The 22380-nt window shown below is 32.4% G+C and overlaps 9 protein-coding genes across 11 annotated transcripts; 7 read left to right on the top strand and 2 right to left on the bottom strand.

The window, feature by feature from the left end:
- Window positions 1-89: 89 nt before the first annotated feature.
- On the top strand, window positions 90-2665 carry Nipsnap (protein nipsnap). Its single transcript, XM_070666412.1, has 5 exons — window positions 90-389; window positions 532-714; window positions 1269-1437; window positions 1523-1790; window positions 2031-2665. Exons 1-5 carry the CDS (start codon window positions 304-306, stop codon window positions 2177-2179), a joined length of 855 nt encoding a protein of 284 aa, XP_070522513.1. The 5' UTR covers window positions 90-303; the 3' UTR covers window positions 2180-2665.
- A 450-nt stretch (window positions 2666-3115) lies between these two features.
- Window positions 3116-4515, top strand: LOC139108277 (chymotrypsin-1-like). The gene is made up of 4 exons (XM_070666417.1): window positions 3116-3225; window positions 3311-3615; window positions 3797-4048; window positions 4190-4515. Exons 1-4 carry the CDS (start codon window positions 3183-3185, stop codon window positions 4322-4324), a joined length of 735 nt encoding a protein of 244 aa, XP_070522518.1. The 5' UTR covers window positions 3116-3182; the 3' UTR covers window positions 4325-4515.
- A 918-nt stretch (window positions 4516-5433) lies between these two features.
- Window positions 5434-9143, top strand: LOC139108175 (transmembrane protease serine 9-like). Its single transcript, XM_070666268.1, has 8 exons — window positions 5434-5536; window positions 5683-5996; window positions 6071-6325; window positions 6407-6540; window positions 7791-7867; window positions 8038-8351; window positions 8512-8763; window positions 8880-9143. Exons 1-8 carry the CDS (start codon window positions 5494-5496, stop codon window positions 9012-9014), a joined length of 1524 nt encoding a protein of 507 aa, XP_070522369.1. The 5' UTR covers window positions 5434-5493; the 3' UTR covers window positions 9015-9143.
- Window positions 9144-9238: 95 nt separating this feature from the next.
- LOC139108281 (WD repeat-containing protein on Y chromosome) lies at window positions 9239-10323 on the top strand. The gene is made up of 4 exons (XM_070666424.1): window positions 9239-9351; window positions 9441-9643; window positions 9733-9827; window positions 9885-10323. The coding sequence occupies exons 1-4, from the start codon at window positions 9339-9341 to the stop codon at window positions 10012-10014; spliced, it is 441 nt and encodes a 146-aa protein (XP_070522525.1). The 5' UTR covers window positions 9239-9338; the 3' UTR covers window positions 10015-10323.
- A 439-nt stretch (window positions 10324-10762) lies between these two features.
- Mms19 (MMS19 nucleotide excision repair protein) lies at window positions 10763-15343 on the top strand. The gene is given in 10 exon segments (XM_070666409.1): window positions 10763-11175; window positions 11178-11279; window positions 11655-11893; window positions 11965-12297; window positions 12388-12982; window positions 13094-13375; window positions 13466-14181; window positions 14265-14522; window positions 14599-14763; window positions 14837-15343. Coding segments are annotated over 10 exon segments (2991 nt in total). The 5' UTR covers window positions 10763-11075; the 3' UTR covers window positions 15038-15343.
- Rtp (MORN repeat-containing protein retinophilin) lies at window positions 14910-16489 on the top strand. 3 transcript variants are annotated; one of them, XM_070666421.1, is made up of 4 exons: window positions 14910-15040; window positions 15680-15863; window positions 15959-16068; window positions 16189-16489. In XM_070666421.1, exons 1-4 carry the CDS (start codon window positions 14995-14997, stop codon window positions 16335-16337), a joined length of 489 nt encoding a protein of 162 aa, XP_070522522.1. In that variant the 5' UTR covers window positions 14910-14994; the 3' UTR covers window positions 16338-16489. The 3 variants fall into 3 exon arrangements, with proteins under 3 accessions (XP_070522522.1, XP_070522521.1, XP_070522523.1); XM_070666420.1 differs by having other exon boundaries at window positions 14926-15046; XM_070666422.1 differs by lacking the exon at window positions 14910-15040 and adding an exon at window positions 15395-15532.
- LOC139108283 (vitelline membrane protein Vm26Ab-like) lies at window positions 15557-21040 on the bottom strand. The gene is made up of 6 exons (XM_070666426.1): window positions 20930-21040; window positions 19772-19935; window positions 19222-19548; window positions 18853-18952; window positions 16501-18645; window positions 15557-16338 (listed from the first exon to the last, which is right to left on the bottom strand). Exons 3-5 carry the CDS (start codon window positions 19228-19230, stop codon window positions 18413-18415), a joined length of 342 nt encoding a protein of 113 aa, XP_070522527.1. The 5' UTR covers window positions 19231-19548; window positions 19772-19935; window positions 20930-21040; the 3' UTR covers window positions 15557-16338; window positions 16501-18412.
- LOC139108282 (cuticular protein CPF1) lies at window positions 17181-17955 on the top strand. The gene is made up of 2 exons (XM_070666425.1): window positions 17181-17270; window positions 17387-17955. The coding sequence occupies exons 1-2, from the start codon at window positions 17259-17261 to the stop codon at window positions 17786-17788; spliced, it is 414 nt and encodes a 137-aa protein (XP_070522526.1). The 5' UTR covers window positions 17181-17258; the 3' UTR covers window positions 17789-17955.
- Window positions 20636-22277, bottom strand: LOC139108276 (pyridoxal phosphate homeostasis protein). The gene is made up of 4 exons (XM_070666416.1): window positions 21987-22277; window positions 21497-21857; window positions 21178-21419; window positions 20636-21103 (listed from the first exon to the last, which is right to left on the bottom strand). The coding sequence occupies exons 1-4, from the start codon at window positions 22092-22094 to the stop codon at window positions 21032-21034; spliced, it is 783 nt and encodes a 260-aa protein (XP_070522517.1). The 5' UTR covers window positions 22095-22277; the 3' UTR covers window positions 20636-21031.
- Between the last annotated feature and the right edge of the window lie 103 nt (window positions 22278-22380).

Below are 22380 nucleotides of genomic sequence, written 5' to 3'. Positions count from 1 at the left end.
ATTTCGACGATCAGAAATACGGGTCAACGCGCCATCGTATGTCAGACGGTCGGAGATTTCAGTAACATGTCTCAACGATAAATCAGAAATAAAAAAATTAAATTAAATTAAATTAAATTAAACACGACGAAATAAAATAAAAATAAAATAAAATAAAGCGAAATACGGCATAATATAAATAAAATGATGCAAAATGGAAAGAGAATTTATTAAAATAATAACACGCCAGAGTGCGCAACCCAACTCGACTCTGACCCGATTTTAACCCTGGATGAAAATTTAGTCACTTGCGGCCAGTGAGAAATGGCTGCGGTTTTAAGGAGAGAATTTCGCACCGTGACGAGTGTTCTCGCCGGCAACGGGAGCCTGCCGTTACACGTAGCCGCACGGTAAGCACGAGAAGCCCGGCATATAAGTATTTATCAGCGTTTTCTCTTTTCTGACATATTCTCGGCGACCTATAGTCCGTGACTGCGACGGACGATAGCTCGGATCGTACGATCAGCTGGCTATGTTATTATTTTTCCACAGATCTCTGACAAGATCGTCGATTCGATGTGACATCAGTGAGGGATGGCTAAGCAAGCTCCTGGTGAGGAAAATCGAACCTACAAAGGAATCCCACTCGCGGATGCTCTCCGACAAGGAGCTTATTTATGCGTTACACACCCATAACATACGGCCAGACTCAATTGACAAATATTTGGTCAACTAGTGAGTGGACATCTTTGTGACCTTGCCTTCGAGTGCGTGTTAGTTCACTGACCTATAAATTCAATGGAATTGGATCGATTCATCTGAAACAGTCTGGCCAAATTGGACCCTCTTTACCTCTGATAACCTTACATTTTTTAATAGATGATATACCAAACTAAAGTTTAAGATTAGATCGCAACTTTGACGACTGTTTAATTCCAAAACCATTGCAAGAATTATACTGAAACTTTACATTCTTCGTCTCATACTCGTTTTAAGCTTCCTTGAATGCATCATTTATTGAAAAATTTTAAGTTCTAAAAAATGGTCAAACTCATGTAGCATTTTCTCTCTGTGCTTTTTAATGCTTCTAAATTATTATTTTTTTTTTTTAAGATATACTTAAGGCTTTTTTAGAAAATTAAACTATTTTAGAAAATATTAAAGCTTGTTTAAAATTTAGAAACAATATATATTATGTATATATATTGTTTCTAAATTTTAAACAAGCTTTAATGCAAAATGTTTTCTCATGGTTGATATTATTTCTTTCTTTTTCTTTGCTGTTTCAGTGAGGAGAATGTTAATCTTATACATTCAAAAAAATCCGAATTGAATTGTGAATTAGTGGGCTCATGGACAGTAGAAGTAGGAGATTTGGATCAAGCATTACATTTATGGCAATATACAGGAGGATACGAACGCATAGATCATGCACAGGCTGTGCTTTCCAAAGATGAAGTATGGAATAGCTTGCTAAATTTTACACAAAAGCCCAGAGATGTAGTGGCAATTGTTAATTAAAAGAGAATATTAATTTTTATAGGCTTACAAACGACTGCTCAAAGAACGAGGGAATTATTTGAGATCGCGTCATTTGCAATATTTGCTGGCATTCAGTTATTGGCCACCTCTGGAAAAACGAAAAGGCTCGAACAAATATGAGATACGCAGTTACAGTTTGAAACCTGGCACAATGATAGAATGGGGAAACAATTGGGCAAAGGCTATTAATTATAGACGTAACAATGATGAACCATTTGCTGGTTATTTTTCACAAATTGGTAGATTGTACAACGTTCACCACATTTGGTGTAAGTAAAACTATATATACTTTATGCTATTTTAATGTTTTAATTAAAAGCGCGTCTTTTGATTTATTCGTCTTCCTACACTGTATAAAAATAAATACGGCCATTCACAAAGTAGCTAACAACCGAACGCGACTGACTTATTGTTATCGTTATTTTAAGCAATCTTGTGCAATTGCTGTTTAGTTACCGATTATTGTATTTCTGGATACCATCCATGTGTAATGTTTTTACTTCGTGCAGGTTACAAAGATCTTCAATCCCGTAAGGAGACACGCGAAAGTGCTTGGAGATCACCTGGTTGGGATGAATGCGTTGCTTATACAGTACCTTTAATAAGAGAAATGCATTCGCGCATATTAAATCCAACTTCGTTTTCACCTACACAATAAAATTTTACGGGTGCGAACACAAATGCATTTGTATATTATACAAGTTATTTCTTATAAATACATATATAAATATATATGTATGGACTGTAATATTGTAAAAACATTTGTTACATGTATACACTGTGTAGATTTAAATATACGAGCTATTTAAGCGTACAAGAAAAAGCTACAAATTTTTGTTGTGTTATAACTCGCAAGACGTAGCTTGTTATTGTTGCTGTTTGTTACATTGTACATTAGCAAAAAGCAGAATCGCTGCTAAACGTTTGGTAACTGCGTGCGATTCGAATCTGGCGTCTAACATGTCTGTAATGCGACTAATGTTCGAACATATTTACGAGATTACCAAATAGAACGAAAAAATTTTGGAATGTTTTGGATGAATTATGTTTATACGTTTGTGAAAATTAATGACCATAAATAAAAGATAAAATAAAAACATATTCTTAAATTAATTGTATTGTAATAAAAATATTTGAATTAAAATTTAATATTTCTTTCGTTTTAACGTCATCTAAAGCATATATATTATGTTCAATTTTCATTACTATTATAAAAATAATATATTTTTAACAGTAATTTATGAAATTATTTTATATATATATATACATAAATTTATTTAATTATTTTAACTGAATTATACATGTATAACTAAATTGTTAAGCTAAATACGTCAAACTTTTTTATTTGCTGTTCGATATGTTACGAATGACTAAACTGAATGGAAAGATACGTTTTGTATATTTGATCATTATTGCACATGTGTTTTACCGTTCCTCTTCATTTAAATTATAATATCAATATAATTAAGACAGTAATCTTTGATTTTGTCATATCTGACGCATAAAATAAAAAAGTAAATGTTATCGCATTTACCGTATGTAAGAAATGTTACGGTTATTCAGAGACAAACGTCAGATATGAATCTGGTATAAAAAGGTAGTAAAAATTCTTGTCCTACCTTCAATTTGATTTTTGATCTGGTTGGAGTCAATCATTCATCATGCTGCCATTAATTTTTTTGGTAATCGGCATTTTTGCGCAGCGTAAGTAAAGCACCTATAATAAAACATGAAAAAAGTACGTGTATAACGTTTAGAATATTCTGTAATAATATTAATTTGTATATAGAGATATTCGCTGATGAACCTGAAGCGATTGTCGGCGGAACCGCTGCTGCACCACGCGAATTCCCACATCAATGTTCCTTGAGATATCGAGGTAGTCATATTTGTGGTTGTTCCATCATCGGTTCGACTAAGATTTTGACCGCCGCTCACTGCACGGACGACTTGTCCCCCAGCAGTTTAAGAGTTGCAACTGGTACCTTAAGCATCACCGGAGGAGAAATCCACGAGGTGAAGACCATTGTTGAACATCCGCAATACTCCAGACGTGTACAAGAGGCTTGGAAAAATGACATTGCAGTGATCACGGTAAGTCAACTGCGAGTAATCTTCCGAGACAATTCATTTTCGTTTCATAATTATAAGAGCGCCAGTTTATAATTTCTTTTGTCTCAATTTATTTTTATTTTATTTTATATTTTTTATGTTATATTATTAAAGATTATTAAACAATTTTGCTTGTATTGCTCATCTGTTTCGTTCGTTTCAGCTTAAGTCACCGATTAATTTCAATGAAAACCAAAAGCCAATTGCTTTGGCTACCTCTCGGCCTAAAGCCGGAGAGCAATGTACTCTCTCTGGATGGGGTCAAATTAGCACAAACGGACCACCTTCTCGTGTTCTTCTTAAAATGACTCAGCAAATATTGCCGCAAAACGATTGTCAGAATCAACACAGAACTATGCCTTTGACCGGTAGTCATTTGTGCGCAATCAATCGTTACGGAATTGGCGTTTGCTCCGTGAGTAATACTTAATTTATTAGTAGAATAATTTATCTGATCGACTAGTCCATCAGTTTTGTCAGACAGTCTATTATTGAGATACACATAGACACACACACGGATTAGTTATTAAACTAGTGCATCTGTCTGTATTTTTAGGGTGACAGCGGTGGTCCGCTCATCAGCAATGGAGTACAAATCGGCCTTACATCCTGGGGTCTTCCTTGCGCTCAAGGTAAACCTGATGTCTACACCGATGTCGCTTATCATCTTGACTTTATCAAAAGATCTTAAAAAAAGGATATAAAGACCATCTATCTGTCTACTATAAACGATACAAATATATTCAATACATCACGTTAATGCACCGAAAAGATACGTTGTTACGATGCAGCTGAACATCGATGATATATCGATCGCCTCCTTACACAAAATACTTTTATATGTACAATATCAATAAATAATAAACAAATATTATGTTTAAATCTGTTGAAACTATGAATTTTTAAGCGATATTAATAACAGCTTCTTCACAAATTATTAACTCCTTTACAATTCCACTTTCTTAATGTATAAAAAAAAAATAAAATAAAATAATTTACATGTTGCTTATGATTCTGGAATTGCCTGTATATCTTATATAGACAATTAGAGAAATCATCTACAGATATTAATAATCAAGATTATAATGTTACGTTTAATTAAAATAAATTTTGTCTTATACTACATTATTTTTTGAGTATCTAAGTTTAATATATAAAAACGTCATCTGAATGTTAGAAAGACAAATAAAAATAATCGCTAGATCTTTTATCAAATTATTTTTTGCATTAATTTTTTAGCGTTAGAGATTCCATATTTATATTAATATATAATAAACTCAACAATGTAAGATAAATTATTTATTTCGTATATTGAGTTAAATATATATAATTTATATCTTGCATAAATTAATAATTTCGATTATTAGACATTAAAAATAAATAATTTTAATTGCTTTTTTTTACGATCCAAGAGATATAATTTTTAATTAAAAATTAAAAAAGTTTTATATTGCTTTCAATGTAAATTTTTTTAAATTAATTAACAAGAATACATTCAAGTAATTATAATCACATTGACGATGACATTTTTTATTTCCCTTCACAGCATTCAAATGAACGAATTCTACAGTAATAATAGCAATAAAGAAACACATATGTTTTATCATTATCTTATGTGTATTCTATCATTCCTCTTCATTTGAGCCATAATAAAAGTGCGACGTAATTAAGTCTGCAAATTTTAATCTTGACGTAATCTCATTAAAATGCAGAATACGAGTGTTATCGCGTCTGTAAGAAAAGCGATCAGTCATTCGTGAAAATTGAGTTTCAGATATGAATTTGCTATAAAAAGGGAATGGAAATTAATGTTCGTGCTTTCAGTTTAATTTTTAATCTGACCCGGGTTAATTGTAAATTATGCTGCCGCTTATTCTCTTGGTAGTTGGCGTTTTCGCCCAACGTGAGTATAATATATCATATGCTATTGTATATAACATATAACAATTAAAATATCTTGTTCATCAATAATTAATCATATCCACACTGTCGTTTATTCTGCTATTCTAAGGCTAAGAAACTTACCATGTATTCGTCGTTGATTTGTAGAGACACTCGCTGAAGAGCCTGAAGCGATTGTCGGTGGGACACCCGCAAAATTAGGCGACTTCCCGCATCAATGTTCCTTGAGATCATCCGGTAGTCACGTTTGTGGTTGTTCCATCATCGATTCGACTAAGATTTTGACCGCCGCTCACTGCGTGGATGGAATCGCTACACCGCCTTATAATAATTATAAGGTTGCGACTGGTAGCATCGATATCAAAGGAGGAGAACTCCATGATGTAAAGACTGCTCGCGTGCATCCGCAATATACCGGCAGGTCTACAGATGCTTGGAACAACGATATTGCAGTGATCACAGTAAGTCGATCGCAGGATTCTGAAATCATAATTGCAAAGTCTTTAGTTTCAAGAATTTATTGTTTTTATTTTAGCTCAAAGCACCGATTCAATTCAACGACAATCAAAAACCAATCGCCTTGGCTACTTCTACGCCTGCCCCTGGAGCGCAAAGCACCTTATCCGGATGGGGCCAGATCCGCGGACCGATTGGACCACTTCCACGTAGTCTTCTCTATATGCACCAGGTCATAATGGATCAGAAAAAATGTCAGCAGCGTCACTATGATATGCCTTTAACCGGTAGCCACTTGTGCGCGTTCAATCGCTACGGAATTGGTGCTTGTTCAGTGAGTAACAATTTTTAAATTTATTTAATTGAACAGAAACGAGATAATAGATTAACAAAAATTGTTTCTGTTTTTTTTTAGGGTGACAGCGGTGGTCCGCTCATCAGCAACGGCGTACAAGTCGGTATTACTTCCTGGGTCCTTCCTTGCGCCAAGGGTGAACCAGATGTCTACACTAATGTTGCTCATCATACTGATTTTATCAAAAGTTCTTAAAAAACGCATAAAGCCAACCAATAAGACGTCATCAATCTATTCGAGCGTAGTCAACGAGTTGAAAGGATACGCTTTTATAAAGTCTTGGATAAATATCAACGATATATTAGCTGCATTTTTTTTTTTTTAATAAAATGTATATTAAAAATAAAAATGTATAAATAAACTGTGCAAAATTAAAGACATGATTTTTAAGCGACATTAGTATAAAACTTTTTAGACTTATACAAAAGTTTGCAGACTTCCATTCATCTGGTAACTCCGCTTTTTTAATAAAAAAATTTTCTTTTTTAATTTATTATATTTGTTCCAAAGAAGCTGTATTAAAAATTAAAATATTGTAATTGCAATGAATTGTAATAAAGATTATAATAAATATGTATCCGATAATAAGTTGTATAACACATTTCTCGTCATGATAATAATTAAAAATGAAGTACAATATACAATGTTATTTTTTAATTAAAAAAAAAACACATCAGAAATTATTGATAATAAACGAAAAATTTAATTAAAAAAGTTTCGTTACATTATCTAAGATTTAGATTTTCTCCATGCATTTCTTAATTAAACTGTTCAATATTTTTGACGTAATAAATTATAATGTATTATAGTAAATGTCCAAATAGTTGAAAAATTTAAGATTATCCATAATCGATTATAATTTCTACTTTAGTATAACAAATTTTATATCTCTACATTAGAATATGAAAGAAACAGTAAAAAGTATATTTCTATCATTAGAAAAAAATTATTCTATAAAAGTAATTATTCTATACATTTTTCTCTGATACGAAAATTAATATTTACATATAAGAATAATGCAATCCTTCTAAATTTTTTAAATACATTAAATCCAAATTTACATATATACATTTTTTTAAATATGTTATATATATTTTTGTCACTAATAATACTCTGTAATTAATTAACTCAAACACGTCAAGCGACGAATATTCTATTTACTCTCCGATATTCCACATTTTATCCAGACAAATGATCAGTTTCACAATAATAATGAAGAGATACCTCATGTTTAATCATTATCACGTACATTTTATCGTTCCTCCTCATTTAATTAATGTCATAATTAAATTTAGCATTATTTTATTTTATTGTATTTGTCTCATTAAAATGCACGATGCGTCATGACATTTATTTACTGTAACCAATGTAACCAGCTGTTCGCCGAGGTCAAAATATGAATCTGCTATAAAAACAGCGTGTAAAATGTCATCCTCACTTTCAGTTTTATTTCTGATCTGGTCTCAACTATACTGATCATGCTACCGTTCATTTTTTTGGTGCTCGGCGTTCTTGCTCAGCGTAAGTAAAACATAATATTCTATGTACATGTAGTCGTAAATATTCTCTCATTATCGTCTTTAATCAACATTTATCTCATCAATCGTTAGTACTGTCAGTCATTTGTTCTGCAAGAGATTCCATATATAACATTTACCACAATATTATATAATAATGTTAACAACTTATAGAGACGTTCGCTGAGGAACCCGAAGCGATCGTTGGTGGATCGCCTGCTGCGCCAGGCGAATTTCCTCATCAATGCTCCCTAAGGCTAAATGGCGCCCACATCTGCGGTTGCTCCATCTTGAGTCAGACTAAAATCCTGACTGCCGCTCACTGCGTGGACAATATGTCGAGTCCACCCTACAGTAACTTTAAAGTAGCAACCGGCACCGTTCAAGTCTCTACAGGAAAGCTCCATAACATAGCGAGAATTGTCATGCATCCACAATACAGTGGCAGACGGGAAGATGCTTGGAGAAATGACGTTGCAGTAATCACGGTAAGTCTTCGTCTTCATATCACGGTATAAAATCCTATCGTACGTTGCAATTCTTCGTAGCTTTGAAAACTCGCAATTTAATCTCTTAAATGTTCAACTATTGACTTCTAGTTTGTAGATCTTCCTGACATTCTCATTTATTCAAAATCGCTTATTTTAGTTGCAATCTCCGTTGACGTACGACCAATACACGAGACCAATCAGTCTGGCCTCTTCTGTCCCGGCTAGCGGTACTCAATGTACTTTGTCTGGATGGGGTAAAACCAGCACGAATGGACCGCTCGCCAGGACTCTTCTCAAGATGGATCAGTCTGTGGTATCGCCATCCCTGTGTCAGCAATATCATCGTGGTATGCCCTTAACCGGCTCTCACTTGTGTACACTGAATCGCGCCGGAATTGGTGCTTGCCAGGTAAATTTGAAAATCTGTCGGTCAAATCTTTTCGATCAACACGATGATTATTTCGCCAGTTGTTAAAAAGACATGATATTATATGGTGAATTAATAAAAACTATCTGCATTTCCAGGGTGACAGCGGTGGCCCGCTTATCAGCAACGGCGTGCAAATTGGTATTACTTCCTGGGTTGCTCCTTGTGCACAGGGCGTACCTGATGTCTACACTAGTGTTCCTTTCCACCTTAGTTTCATCCAAAGAGCTTAATAAAACTGCGTAAAGCATGAGACCTATTGCGATGTCAAAATATGCAGCAATGCAACTTCGGTTGCTATGACGTTTTTAAAAAACATTTGCGTCTCATAACTAATATTAATAAATATATTAATGCTGTAATTAATTGCATTTTTTAATTATAATACTTTCCCTATTTATATATGTAAGTTTTAAATAGCGCACGTTGAGAAGGTAACGAAGCATTATCGATCAAACGATTTAGTGTCGCAACACTCGCAATGCGAGTTCGGATCGTAAACTAATTCAGTTAAAAAATTATTTTTACAATATTTTAAAAGAATAATCATTTGTATTATGAAACACTCCGGTAAAGTAACAATTTTATATTTAAAAATCGAAATAATACGTATCGCTTTGAGAGTAATTTATTATCAAGTACTGCAATCGCGATTGTAGATACGGATATTTCCAGCAAGGAAATAGTGGAAATTCAAGATGCTTCGCTTACAAATCAATCCGAATCAGAGGAGAAACTCGACAAGTATAATTTATTCTTTGGTAAACAGTTACAATCCCCGATACTTGGTTACCATTATCAACTTCTTGATTTGCCGACAAATTGTATACCGTCGACAACTCTGGATACATCTTTGCTGCATGTAAGCAATATGTATTTTCGATATGTATTCGATATGTTAGATGTGTATTGTTATATATAAAAATTATATATTATTATATTTACTTAAAGATTCCCGTTTACGCTCATCTAAAGATTTATGACATAAAGCCTGTGCATTTGCCAAAGGCAGAATCAATTCTGTCTGCATTGCAGCTACAACTTTCGTGAGTCTTTCCTCTGCTTTATTTAATATTTAATTATTATACAAACTTTATTTTCAGAGAATACACAGTTCTCAGCAAATCCTCAAAAGAAATATCATCGACCACGCGATTAAGCGAGGAAAATGAATTATCTGCCTTGTTACAGCATTCGAAACAGTATAAAAATTACGAATCGGAAATAAATTAAAATATGAACTTATTTATTCTCGTCGTAAATTGGAACGTACGTGATTATCTTTTTAAAAATTCTAAAAATTATATATTGTACCATATAAATATAAAAATCTTTTTCATGAATTTAACTTACCGATGTTCTGTGTAGTAAGGTTTACCGCCGCATTTTAGGTAAAAAAAAAGGAAGCTCCGTCTCATAGCCATAACCAACACGCATACAATTTTGCTTCTAACCAAAGCCTATTTTTTCCGGCACCTCGTTCATTGCGATCGTGTTGTAGTAGTTGTAGTATCGCTGTCAATGACTCGTCGTCAATCAATTCTTTAATAATAAAATCATATTTAAGAATACGCATACCAATATTACACTTTAAAATTTCTTTACCTCTCAAAAACATGTTCTTTTTTGGCGACTAGCTGGTCGTCGCTGATCTATACCTTGAAAAGGTTAGCTGTGGACTTCACCGGACTATGCCTGCAAGTTGCAGGCTGCAACTAAAGAGCGAACTTTACGAGCGATCCAAAAGACTCGAGAAAACCGGTAGAATGTTGGATTGCTTTGACGACAAAATACACATGCAACAATAAATCTAGATTAATCCCGAGACTTTTCTTAGCGGCAAAGATACGAGCCGAAACGTTTGCGAAATAACAGAAATTTGAATGACTTGAACTTTGAAACGAGCGACGGAAGTGTCTCGAAACTAGGACGCCAACTTCGGTCGGCAGCGGAAAGCTTCGAGTTTCAATATTACGCGATGGTAAAACAAGGTTAGAGGTTAGAGCTGCTCAGCTGTAGTTACAGCAAGTTGTAGACCCTGTCGGCCGTCGTGCGCGCGAATCTTTTCCGTCCTGCGATCCTCCCGATCCTTCACACAAGTTCGCACTTGAATGTGGAGCTCGTGCGTGATTTAGCGATCTACCTCCGGGACCGGGACTATCCAAGTAATCCGAGTATCCGCACGATAGGGAAACCTGGATCTCTCGAAAGCCTTCTCCATTTTCCAACTAATCGGCACATTCAAACGACTTGCATGCATGACGTGTGCATAAAACATAAAACTGAAAACTCAAATGGAACTGATGAAACTTTTCGCATTCGTCTCTAGTAATCTAGTTGCCGTTTCTTTATTAGAGTCCGACCATGTGTTGAATGTCTCGTGTAAACAACAGTTTTGGTTATGGCCTCGTCTCCGAATTTTGATTTTAAGGAGCAATTAGATATTAGTTTCAAAGACACTGCAACTTTGAGTTCATTATGCAGAAATATAGCTTCCGGTATGTATATTATATTTTATTAAGCCTTTGAAACATTATACTATTCATGCACTTGTGTTACAAAATTAAAAATGGAATTTTAAGAAAGAGAGATAGACTACTGAAATTAATATATAAAATTTAGGAGTAAAATAATATGTATATTTCGTTTTCTTGAATTTTATTATTATTTTATTCCAGATTAATGTTTAACTCAATTTAATAATTTTAGTTTAACTTATATAAGCTTATGTATTACCTTTTTACAGTCATTGTTTTATTTCTTTCTTTAATAAGTATGTTAAAATTTCCAACTTTTAATATACAATTTTGTAATGTATTGAGGTTATAATTTAATATTATAAAAATAAAAATTATAAAAATGTTTTGTTTCAGAAATAGAATTAGGTTCTATGAAACTTTGTACATTTGTAGAAACACTAAGTACCTATATGACAGACCAAAATGTTCTTACAAGGGAGAAAGGAGTTATGGCACTCTCCTTGGTTATGTCACAGCTACCTAAAGATTATCTCATTGAATCAGAATTAAATTTTATTGTAACATTTTATTGTGACAGAATGAAGGATCACTATAGTATCATACCATCTGTACTAAATGGTATTCAAGCAATTGTGAGCATTTGTCTGCAAAGTCCTTTTATCTTTTATATTATTCTCCTTTTTTATTAAACTTTTTTTTTTAGGTAAACATGACTCACTTACCTCAAAACGCATCGCCGGCTCTATTAAGAGTTATGTTTGAACACATTCAGTGTCAATCTCAGTTGTTACCTGAACGGCGTAAAATATATTTTGTACTTAAAAGTTTAATAGAAAACAAATTAGATGATCTGAAATCTATGGGGCCAGATTTAGTTTATGGTATTATCAGCTCTATGGATGGTGAAAGAGATCCAAATAACCTCCTGTTATTATTTAATATGCTACCACATTTCTTAAAAGAATTTCCTTTAGGTCATTTAACTGAAGAGATGTTTGAAGTAATGGCATGTTATTTTCCAGTTGATTTTAATCCTGTAATTATATTATACTTTTATCTTTCTATTTTAATTTTTTTACATAACGTTTATTAATGCACAAATATATAATCTATCAATATTTTACAGTCAGGCATGGAGAATCTAAGTATATCTCGAGAAGATTTGGCAGAAAAATTAGCGCCCTGCTTATGTGCTGTCCCAGAATTTGCAAATTATTGCCTACCTCTTATAATCGACAAGTCATATTCCACACTCAAAGTTGCTAAACTTGACTCCTTAAATTTATTACGCGAGAGTGTTTCAACGTTTGGACTTGCGAATATAGAATCGCATCTATCAGATTTATGGATAACTATAAAGAAAGAAATAGTGCCAGGAAGAGACATTGAAACGAGAGACGCTGCTTTGCAAGCATTGATGTCTTTAATTAAAATTATATCAATTGATGAAACTGTTTGCAAAAATTTTGTTGATAAAATAATCGCTGATATGAAATGGTCATTATGCGATGTACAGCATAGCTTATACAGACCTGCTCAAACGCTACTGGAAACAATAGCTACAGTTAATAAAACGATATGCATAGAAATCTTGCAGATTGTAATACCTTTATGTATTGGACAATATTCTACAAAGAATTCATTAAACGACAAAACTGTACTAATAGACACGTTAAATAATTTTTTGAAAATATGTTCTAATTACAACTTTTGCATTCAAGGTAATTTCGTCATGATATAATATAAATATTATCATATTTGCGCTATTATTACTGTTTATTTAATTGTTAATTAATTTAATTGTTAATTACTACTATTTTATTTTAATTTAGATGTTCCAGAATTGTCATGGACAAATATACCTCAAACATATTTAGATGGTTTGGTAGAAGAAAGTATCGAACTAAAAAGTAAAATATTTCTTGGCGTAACAATTCAAAAAGCGCATTTAAACGACGTGCAACGTTCTGTACTATATAATGCGATATGCAATGAAATTGAAACCGGATGTGATAAAATACAAAGTACATGTCACTCAGTTATTATAGATTTTGCTGCATTATATCTAGAGGAAATATCAATATTGGTTAAGGAGAGATTGTTATCAAACACTGGTAAATCGAATGTTAATACATGATTAGTTTAACTTAACTTATTTTTGTCAATGTATTAAAATGTGTTATTATATTAACGAAATGTTTCAGATAAAATGGAAGTAGAATTGCTAAAACGTAAGATAAAAGCATTGTCAGCAATTGCAAAAATACGGGAACTAGGTTTTATCATACTCCCAAAAATTGTTACAATGTTAACAGACAATGTTAATTGTGATATACGTATCACAATATTACTGAATATCCAGAAATTAATTGCTTCAAAAAAATCTGATTACAACATATATCAATTTCTATATAAAGAATGCCACATTATTGATAAATTAATTTCATATGAGATAAATATCATTAGTCATAAAATGACGATATATAATATTTGTCAATTAATTATACGAAATCTTACAGTCGAAGAACAGCATGCGATTGCAGAGAAATATGCTGTAGCTTTAAATACGAAAAGCCCTGAAACTGATCTAACTATAATAATGAATCTCTTTATTTCTTTACGAAAAGATATCAATTTGAACATTAATAATAATATTGTAGAAAATTTGTTTAATTTAGCAACTGTCAGTTGCAATCCAGATTCAAGGCAGATAAGCTGTAAATTTTTATCTGTTTTATTAAACAAAATGAAACTGTCTGATCTCGATAAGATCGTATCTTATCTTGAAGATAAAATAAATAATAATTTAAGTATGGATATTGACATTGAATTAAAGCAGCATACAGTTAGTTTTCAAATTTGGATGACTAAAGCACTAGTTATGAAAGGCTACGCAAAGTCTCAATACTTTTTAGAGAACGTACGTATAATTGATGGAAATTATTTTAATTGAATGTTCTTATAATATAAATAAAATAATTTATCTCATTTTTATTTTTACAGATTACAAATTTATTAACTCGTGACGATATAGGCCAATTTATAGGTGAACATTATCAAATTTTAGTGAATAAGCACGAGGATATTTTAATAACGGAAAATTTCTGCGATGTAAAAATTTTATATAAACAAAGAGTGTTCGAATATTTATTACGACAAAATAATAATTTTACAAGTACGATCAGACAGAATTATCTTATTGCTTTGGTGCATTTACTAGGACAAATACCTGAAGAACTATTATTTTTGCATTTAACTGAGGTAAGTTTTAGAGTGAGTGAATTAATTATATTTTTACACTAAAAATTATATTATAATTAATGTATTATCTTATTAGTTGGTGCCGCTGTTAATCGAGTCTCTGTCTCTCAACAACGAGCGTTTAGTTCTTTGGACATTGACATCATTTAAACTTCTACTTGATACGAAACACGAAATATTTTCTGATAACTTACAGTGCGTTATACCAAGACTTTTACAATTATCAACGTATCGCTTAATGGTAATTATTTATATTAACTTCAATTTTTAAACTCTTATTATATCTATATAAATCTTTATTTTATTCTTAATAGGATATTAGAATTGCGGCTGTAGAGTGTCTAGCGCATTATGCTAATTATCCCGTTATTCTGATCAATCCGTATAAGCAGACTGTATTGGATAAGTTGGGAATAATAATCGACGATCGCAAACGTTTAGTTAGGAAGGCTGCAGTGGACGCGAGAATACGATGGTATCTAGTGGGTGCATCTGGAGAACAATCAAAAGAATAAGCAGTTATGGTCCGATTTTATATAGATACAACCAATACAATTTTAAATATTTTTTGCCTTACTTTACGTACATTTTGAAAAATCTCTTATCTAAAAAAATTTATGTTACGCGTGAATTAACTGTTTTTTTTTTTTTTATTAGGGGAATAAATTATGATTTTATTACGACGAAATTTATTACGTATGCGACACGATATTACGTATGCGATTTAAAAACGATATAATAAAGCGCGCAAAGCGCGCGCTCTGTAATCTCTAGTAAAATGTAAATTTCTCATTACTGAATTAACACGGTATGTCGATGGCTTTGTTGCAATTGTCTTTATTTAATATATGTTATTTACGTCCGCAGTATATTTTCCGTCTCCTAAAGCATTCCTACGTCTGTCTATCCTATACATATGTCTTAATTGAATAAAGAAATTGATTTTTGTAAATGGATTAAGACCCGCAACTAGCGTAGATGCGTTCAGTGTAGCGCAGGCATGGGCGACGGTAAGGATATCATTGTAACGTTAATTTTTTTAATTACGATTAGAATTATGATTTTAATGGACGACGTAGTAACGCAAAAATAATTTTTTTCATAAATTTAGAAGATTTTTTCTATTTAATACGAAATATGTCTATATTTGTCTGTAGGTGTGGCGAAGAATGGTGCGTATAAATATGACGATGGTACAAAATACATCGGTGACTGGAATCGCAAAGGGCTCAAACACGGTGCTGGTTTGTTAGTCTTTCCAAATGGAACGCGATACGATGGCGCGTTTCAAAATGGATTATGTTCTGGTTTGGGAGTCATCGTATTTCCCGATGGAGCAAAGTAAGTCACGTTGCAAATTTATTTCGAAAATATTTTACTTTAAAACATTATCGAGTATATGTGTGAACCTGCTTATACTTTTTCTTTTTCCGTAGGTACGAAGGAGAATTTATGCAAGGATGGTTTCACGGTCACGGTGTGTTTTGGCGAGCCGATGGAATGAAATTTGAAGGGGAATTTCGTGGAGGACGTGTATGGGGCTTAGGTACATAATCAAATTACGATAATTCATTGTTAATTGCTTCGTAATTTAAATGGAAGACTTACCTGTAATTTTTCTTACCTATAAAATCTTACATGTAACTTTTTTATTCGACATGTATAGGTTTAGTAACATTCGCTGATGGCTCGCATGGATTTCCGAGGAATGAAGGTTTTTTTCAAGACTGCAGATTAGTAAGGCGACGACGTTGTCCTGATATAATCCAAAGAGCGCAAAAAATTTCTATGATGGCACGCACTCAATGCAGTTAAACTGAAATAGAAAAAATCGTAGATGTATGGCCAATAAATATGTATATAATCTTCAACCACCAAATTGTATTATTCATTAATATCTAGTACTGTTTAATTAAAAAAAAAAATTTAATTATAATTATATATAAATATACAAATTATATATGTCACGAATGCGTACAGAATTGGAAAAAGAAATGCAGATTAATGTTGTGCGAAATTGAAATGCGATGTCGATAGTACCAGTTTCCTGAGTGCAGACTGAAATGTAATTGTAACGAGTTACGCCCCAAAAGAAAAAGTTTAAGAGGGAACACAAGGCTAGACTACTTTCCGCTCGGAGAGGCGTGGTCAAGCCGGATGTTCCAGTTTTGAAGACGCGAAGGTACGGCACCAATATACTTATACATAAAATTCGCATATGTAATTAAATACTATAACAATATAAAAAAAAAATTAGAATGTTAAAGTTTAAAGACATTGAACTGTAGAAGCCGTGATATTTTTTTGAAGTTCGATATAATTTTATAAAAGGTGACTAAGTGTAGAGTTTGAAAATTTTTAGAATTTAAATATTATTAAAAATATATATAGATAATTAATAAATGTTTAATATAATTTTGCATACTGTTAAACACAAGGAAAAACCTTTTAGATATTAATAAATCGGAAGCGTTATAGGTTTCAAGGGTTTCAAGGGGAGTCTCCCACTCAAGGGAGTAAGGCGTTCGGCGTAATGGCGCAATGGTGCAATATTAAATATGTCCTTGACACTATATCCCACCAAGGTAAGCTGTGGGTACCGAAAGATTTTGTACGGCTCGTCGTTTGTCCGCCAAGTATAAAAGTACCGATTGTCACGGATTGTAGCATTCGTATTTCAGCTCAGACACGATTGAAGTCATCGCAGCATCCACGCAAAAATCGCACAATAGCATCATGGCAGCTAAGGTATGATTATCTGTGATAAATTATAATATATACAAAATATATATGCGGGAAAAAAAAATTTGCATTCTTTTAATTAGAACTAAGGTTTCAAATACTTATCGAGAGTTCTATTTCAGTTGTTCGTAATCGCCTGCATTTTGGCTGCGGCTAACGCCGGCTACATCGGTGTGCCGTCCGCTCTACAGTATCAGTTCGCGCCGATAGCGCATGTTCAACCCCATGCTATCACGTCGACATCCGATAATATTTTGCGCAGCCCGGGTAACTTGGCACAGGTAGCCACGCAAACCAAGACCATTGATACACCTTTCTCTAGCTCGAGCAAAGCTGACATTCGCGTGACGAACCCGGCTGTCACTGCCTACGCTCATCTCGCTCATCCAGCTCCATTGACATATGCCGCAGCCGCTTTCCCGGCGGCTGTACGCCCAGCTGCTCTTGGAGTCGCTTACTCCCCAGCTGTTGAAGTGTCTCATATGAGCTACAGCAGCCCGATAGGAATCGCCTATGCTTATTAAATCAATCACATGCATATCAGACATTTTATATGACACACACCTACACACACATATATGTATTTATTCGAAAATGCTCAACATATGTAACTACTTTTACGCCTGATAAATTAACATTTATTGAAAGAACATTGTAAGTAGTTACGCAATAAAAATTTATATTCTATAAATATGTCTTAATTTTTCAATTTTAATACCCCATAAATGATTTTTCTTTAATCTCGTAAGACATTTAATAATTATAAATGGTAAGATATAGCAGGAGCCGTAATATATCGTTTCGTCGTATATTACTTTAATTTAGGATTAATTGAACTTGTGATAAAAATGCTTTTTGCGATAGAATAACATGCAAGTATTTTTATATATGAAACTTTATTATTTTATTAATTAATTAATTTTTTTTTTTTTTTTTGCGGAGTTTTATAATGACAATTTCAAGTAAAACGAAGAGAAAACTTTTACAGAAATAAAAAAAAAAGAATCAATCTGTGAATACTGCCTTCAGAAAGAATTGTGAGATGCATTAACGAATTGTATGTATCCAATAAAGAGTAAAATTAATTCTGTGATGGTAGGCTGATGGGTTGGCGGCGGGTTTCTTATATCTCATTGAAAGTAAAAAAATTAGCCTAGCTTAGGTCCTAAACCAAGAGGAGCGGCACCCCACGCGGCAGCGGCTGGAGCACCCCACGCAGCAGCGGCTGGAGCACCCCACGCAGCAGCGGCTGGAGCACCCCATGCGGCAGCGGCTGGAGCAGCCAGTTTAACAGCAGGAGCAGCAGCGGCCCATGTAGCAGCGGGAGCACCCCACGCAGCAGCGGGAGCTCCCCATGCAGCAGCGGGAGCTCCCCATGCAGCTAAAACAAATTTATATTATATTAGAATTATAATAATTGCGGATAAAAAAAAAAATTTTTGCAATTAAATTATCCGTAAGATTCATGTATGCGTTGCACGTGATAATTTTAACAAATCTAAACTCGTTAAAGCGCCGAGTAATATACTCTTGTTTTAATGCTATGTAAAATTGCACATGTTCTTTTATAATAATAAATTATCCGTACCTTTAATAGAAGCTGGGGCGATGGCAATTGCAGGTCTGGCTGATGCGATCAAACCAGCGTAGACATTTGTAATAGCCAAGAAGGCGAAGATTACCAGATACTGCAAAATTTTATAACGTTTGTTTAATTCTATGCATTAAAAGTTTTAGGTAGTATTATATCTTATTTACTGAAAAATAATATAATTAAATAACTTTAAGCTTGTCTTGTTTTTAATTATGTATCTATAAGTTCTAAAAAAAATATTAATTTTCTACATTGACAACCGCGTACTGTTTTAAAATTAAAATGTTGGGGAAAATGCAATGTATAATTTACAAAAGTACGTACATATGTAATACACATAATTCTATAAATATAATAACTTACTTTGATCATGATGTCCTTTATCTATATTTCTCGTTGAAATACAAGACAGATTGAGTGCTCTTGTCTAATTCTAACAGCCTTTTATACGCGTGCAGTAGCAAACCTGTCTGGTGTACACAGTACATTTTTTCCCAAAAACTTCTTTGTACGTGTACGCATTCTACAATATGTTCATAGTCAGCTGTTATTGCATCACATGGTTGTTCAGTTATGAATACATTTTATATCCTCTATAATCGATATTAATTGGCCTCTATTTCCTCGCTGCAATTGTGTTCCATCGTCACATCAGAAGCAAGAAACTGTAAATTTGTTTCTTTTTTTACCCTGTAAAATACGTTAAAATTAATAACTTTTTTCATACAACTTTTGCATTATATAGTAATTTAATAAGATAGTAAGTTATAAATTTAATAAGATAAGTTATAATTTATTGATTACAAAGTTATATGTATCTATGTATAGTTTCAGAATATGCATACAACTTGATTTCCTATGTAATGTTTAAATTTATGCTAATTGCACTACAATGTCAATACATATCTCGTACTTTTCATTATAATTCTTGCATCATAAATGCTGCAGCATACACCAATCTCCTCATTTACGATTGTCTGATGCAAGTTTACATCAAGTTGCACCGGATTCGTCTCTTTATTAACGCATGTTATAGGAGTAACTTGTGTCTATCTAATTTTTCTTAATAGACATTCGCTGCAATATGTGCGAAGAGCAAAAGTTTAAGAGAAGTGCACGAAATAGCTTTTAAATTTTGCGTTATCTTTAAAAATAATTTGCTTTTAGAATCCAGAAGATATGTCCGTAAAAAATATATTTTTTATAAGTTTGTAAGAAATAAAATTATAAAAACGAATAGCAGTTACGGTTTTTTTTTTCAATTTTGTACTTTTGTAAAGTATATCGTTCTAATTTTAATTTTTCGAAAAAAATGACTGATATACTTCCATAACTTTTAAGAGCATATCGTATATTGCGCAATTTATGACCTTGCATAAGATACATTTGAACCATGCTCCTGTAAAAAAAAAAGGTGAAGGTGACCTACATATGTGTGTCCGTACGACATAATGAGCCTGAGAATTGGAACTTAACCACGCCCTTTTATATCAATTTTATATAAAAATGAATAAGAGTTCCATAAAATTTGTTAATTTTTATAAATGTATAATATCAAATTTATATTAAAATTAAATTTGTAAAAATGAACAACTTTATTTTAGTTTTATTCGAATAATTTGTGGATTTAATTTATTTAAGGTTCTACATCAAATTTGTTATAATTTATTAATTATATTATCAAAATATGTGAAAGAAAAAGGAATTAAGCAAGGAATCACCTATGAAAATTTGTTGTAGGATTAATCCATGTAAGGTTAAGATAAAAAACATTAGAAAGAGTTCATGAAATATATATTACTTTAAATTTTCTTAAACATTTTTTAAACTTTCTTAGATTATAATTCATTAATAACATGTAAGAGTACCATGATTTCATTGCAATATGTATTCTGTAAAATTAAATTTAAATCCAAAACTCCGCTTACATTAATTAATAAAATGAATAAGTAGTAAAAACCAAAATTAAAAATAAATTTTAAAATAGAAAAAACTTTTAGTTCTAATAAATTCATAAGAATAAAAAAACTTTTATCATATTTATCTTTAAAAAAATGCTTGTTGTATATACCTGAAATAGATGAGCTATTATATTCCTATATTCTTCGATATATTTTTTATCATCCAGATAAAGTTTTCAATGTAATATACTCTGTTAATATATTGTATATTGTCAATTATTTTTTTGTGGTCTTTCACCAAAAATAGCAGTTCCCACTCTCACATTTGTGCTGCCTAATTCAATCTAGAATAAAAAAAAAATTGTTAGAAAAAAACCATAAAAATCAATTAGCAATACTCATTGCAAATAAATCTTACTGCTTGTTCATAGTCATTAGACATTCCCATTGATAACTCAATATTTTTTATATCAATTCCTAATTCATTGTGCACCTTTTCTCTGCATTTTGTTAAACAAATAAAATCAGGATTTGGTCCATTTGCAATATCATACCCATACTTTCCTATTGTCATAAGGCCAATAAATTTCAAATTAGGACAGTCCTGTATAACATACTTAACAAGATTTGACACTTGTGCAATATCACAACCATGCTTTTCTGTAATTATAGATATCTAAAGTGATCAAAAATTCATTTAAATAACAATCTATTTAATATAAAAAATATCTTATTACCTTGTTCTTGACTTGTATTAACTTGTACCATAACATTTAACTTGCTGTCATTACTTCTTTGAAATTTGGGCCATGAATTATTAAGAGTGTTTGCAAGTTTCTCACTATCAACAGATTCTATAATATATAAATTTGGCACACTTAAAATCTTGTTGACCTTATTCCTTTGCAAATTGCCTATAAAATGCCATTTGATATCTTTGCATTGTTCAAGGATCAAAGGATTGCTGGCCTTCTCTACCAACTCATTAACGTAATTTTCGCCAAAGTGTCTTTGGCCAGCTTCGTAAGCAGACACTATCTTTCCTGTGGGTTGCAATTTGCTAACAGCTACCAGTCGCGGTTCAAAATATTGATAATCCTGTAAAAATCGAAATAAGTATGATGTAAGTCTAACCTTAATCTTTCCATCATTCTCTGTCCAATCTAGCAGACTTTAAATGATAAATATAGATCTATATAACGAATAAACAGTAAATGGACTGAGTACAGAACGAAATACCGGTGCTCTCTTTACGACAGCGAGTGATATTTTGTCGAAGACAGATTTTAAATTTGCTGCGACTTCTGCTGCCATGGTGAATTTAAATATTGCCATAAACCATTTGACAGATAATCGAACGAGCTTCTTAGTCGTTTAAAATAAAATTAATTTCCGTGGTAATAATTATAAATTATTATATATATTTTTTTCGGTGTTATTAGTTATCACGTATCATATACTGTAAGTCAGCAAACTTTATCGGTTTTAGAACTTGGAGCTCGTGACTGCCAGATGATCACCTCTCTTCTTTATTTGTAGAGTTAAAACTCCCTAGACATATGATTGCTCCGGTTGCTCCAATGGCTCCAATGTGAAAAGAACTTCATTACCTCGCATGCGT

Source organism: Cardiocondyla obscurior, linkage group LG14, assembly GCF_019399895.1.
Source record: "Cardiocondyla obscurior isolate alpha-2009 linkage group LG14, Cobs3.1, whole genome shotgun sequence".
NCBI classification, from domain to species: Eukaryota; Metazoa; Arthropoda; class Insecta; order Hymenoptera; family Formicidae; genus Cardiocondyla; species Cardiocondyla obscurior.
Note: the sequence above shows the minus strand (reverse complement) of the source record. Positions and strands in the feature narration are given on the sequence as shown.

What these genes read in the sequence shown, in the direction of transcription:
- Nipsnap (XM_070666412.1), top strand. Translation starts at nt 304, where the DNA reads ATGGCTGCGGTTTTAAGGAGAGAATTTCGCACCGTGACGAGTGTTCTC. An exon ending in GACAAATATTTGGTCAACTA is followed by an intron (nt 715 to 1,268) that starts GTGAGTGGACAT and finishes TTGCTGTTTCAG; the next exon opens with TGAGGAGAATGTTAATCTTA. An exon ending in CTGTGCTTTCCAAAGATGAA is followed by an intron (nt 1,438 to 1,522) that starts GTATGGAATAGC and finishes TAATTTTTATAG; the next exon opens with GCTTACAAACGACTGCTCAA.
- LOC139108277 (XM_070666417.1), top strand. Translation starts at nt 3,183, where the DNA reads ATGCTGCCATTAATTTTTTTGGTAATCGGCATTTTTGCGCAGC. An exon ending in AATCGGCATTTTTGCGCAGC is followed by an intron (nt 3,226 to 3,310) that starts GTAAGTAAAGCA and finishes ATTTGTATATAG; the next exon opens with AGATATTCGCTGATGAACCT. An exon ending in ACGGAATTGGCGTTTGCTCC is followed by an intron (nt 4,049 to 4,189) that starts GTGAGTAATACT and finishes CTGTATTTTTAG; the next exon opens with GGTGACAGCGGTGGTCCGCT.
- LOC139108175 (XM_070666268.1), top strand. Translation starts at nt 5,494, where the DNA reads ATGCTGCCGCTTATTCTCTTGGTAGTTGGCGTTTTCGCCCAAC. An exon ending in GATTTTATCAAAAGTTCTTA is followed by an intron (nt 6,541 to 7,790) that starts AAAAACGCATAA and finishes CCTCACTTTCAG; the next exon opens with TTTTATTTCTGATCTGGTCT. An exon ending in CCGGAATTGGTGCTTGCCAG is followed by an intron (nt 8,764 to 8,879) that starts GTAAATTTGAAA and finishes CTGCATTTCCAG; the next exon opens with GGTGACAGCGGTGGCCCGCT.
- LOC139108281 (XM_070666424.1), top strand. An exon ending in TGGATACATCTTTGCTGCAT is followed by an intron (nt 9,644 to 9,732) that starts GTAAGCAATATG and finishes ATTTACTTAAAG; the next exon opens with ATTCCCGTTTACGCTCATCT. An exon ending in GCATTGCAGCTACAACTTTC is followed by an intron (nt 9,828 to 9,884) that starts GTGAGTCTTTCC and finishes CTTTATTTTCAG; the next exon opens with AGAATACACAGTTCTCAGCA.
- Rtp (XM_070666420.1), top strand. Translation starts at nt 14,995, where the DNA reads ATGGTATCTAGTGGGTGCATCTGGAGAACAATCAAAAGAATAAGCAGT. An exon ending in GTATTTCCCGATGGAGCAAA is followed by an intron (nt 15,864 to 15,958) that starts GTAAGTCACGTT and finishes CTTTTTCCGTAG; the next exon opens with GTACGAAGGAGAATTTATGC. An exon ending in AGGACGTGTATGGGGCTTAG is followed by an intron (nt 16,069 to 16,188) that starts GTACATAATCAA and finishes CGACATGTATAG; the next exon opens with GTTTAGTAACATTCGCTGAT.
- LOC139108283 (XM_070666426.1), bottom strand. An exon ending in CGCCCCAGCTTCTATTAAAG is followed by an intron (nt 18,646 to 18,852) that starts GTACGGATAATT and finishes AATTTGTTTTAG; the next exon opens with CTGCATGGGGAGCTCCCGCT.
- LOC139108276 (XM_070666416.1), bottom strand. Translation starts at nt 22,094, where the DNA reads ATGGCAATATTTAAATTCACCATGGCAGCAGAAGTCGCAGCAAATTTA. An exon ending in GAGCACCGGTATTTCGTTCT is followed by an intron (nt 21,858 to 21,986) that starts GTACTCAGTCCA and finishes CGATTTTTACAG; the next exon opens with GATTATCAATATTTTGAACC. An exon ending in TAATACAAGTCAAGAACAAG is followed by an intron (nt 21,420 to 21,496) that starts GTAATAAGATAT and finishes CTATAATTACAG; the next exon opens with AAAAGCATGGTTGTGATATT.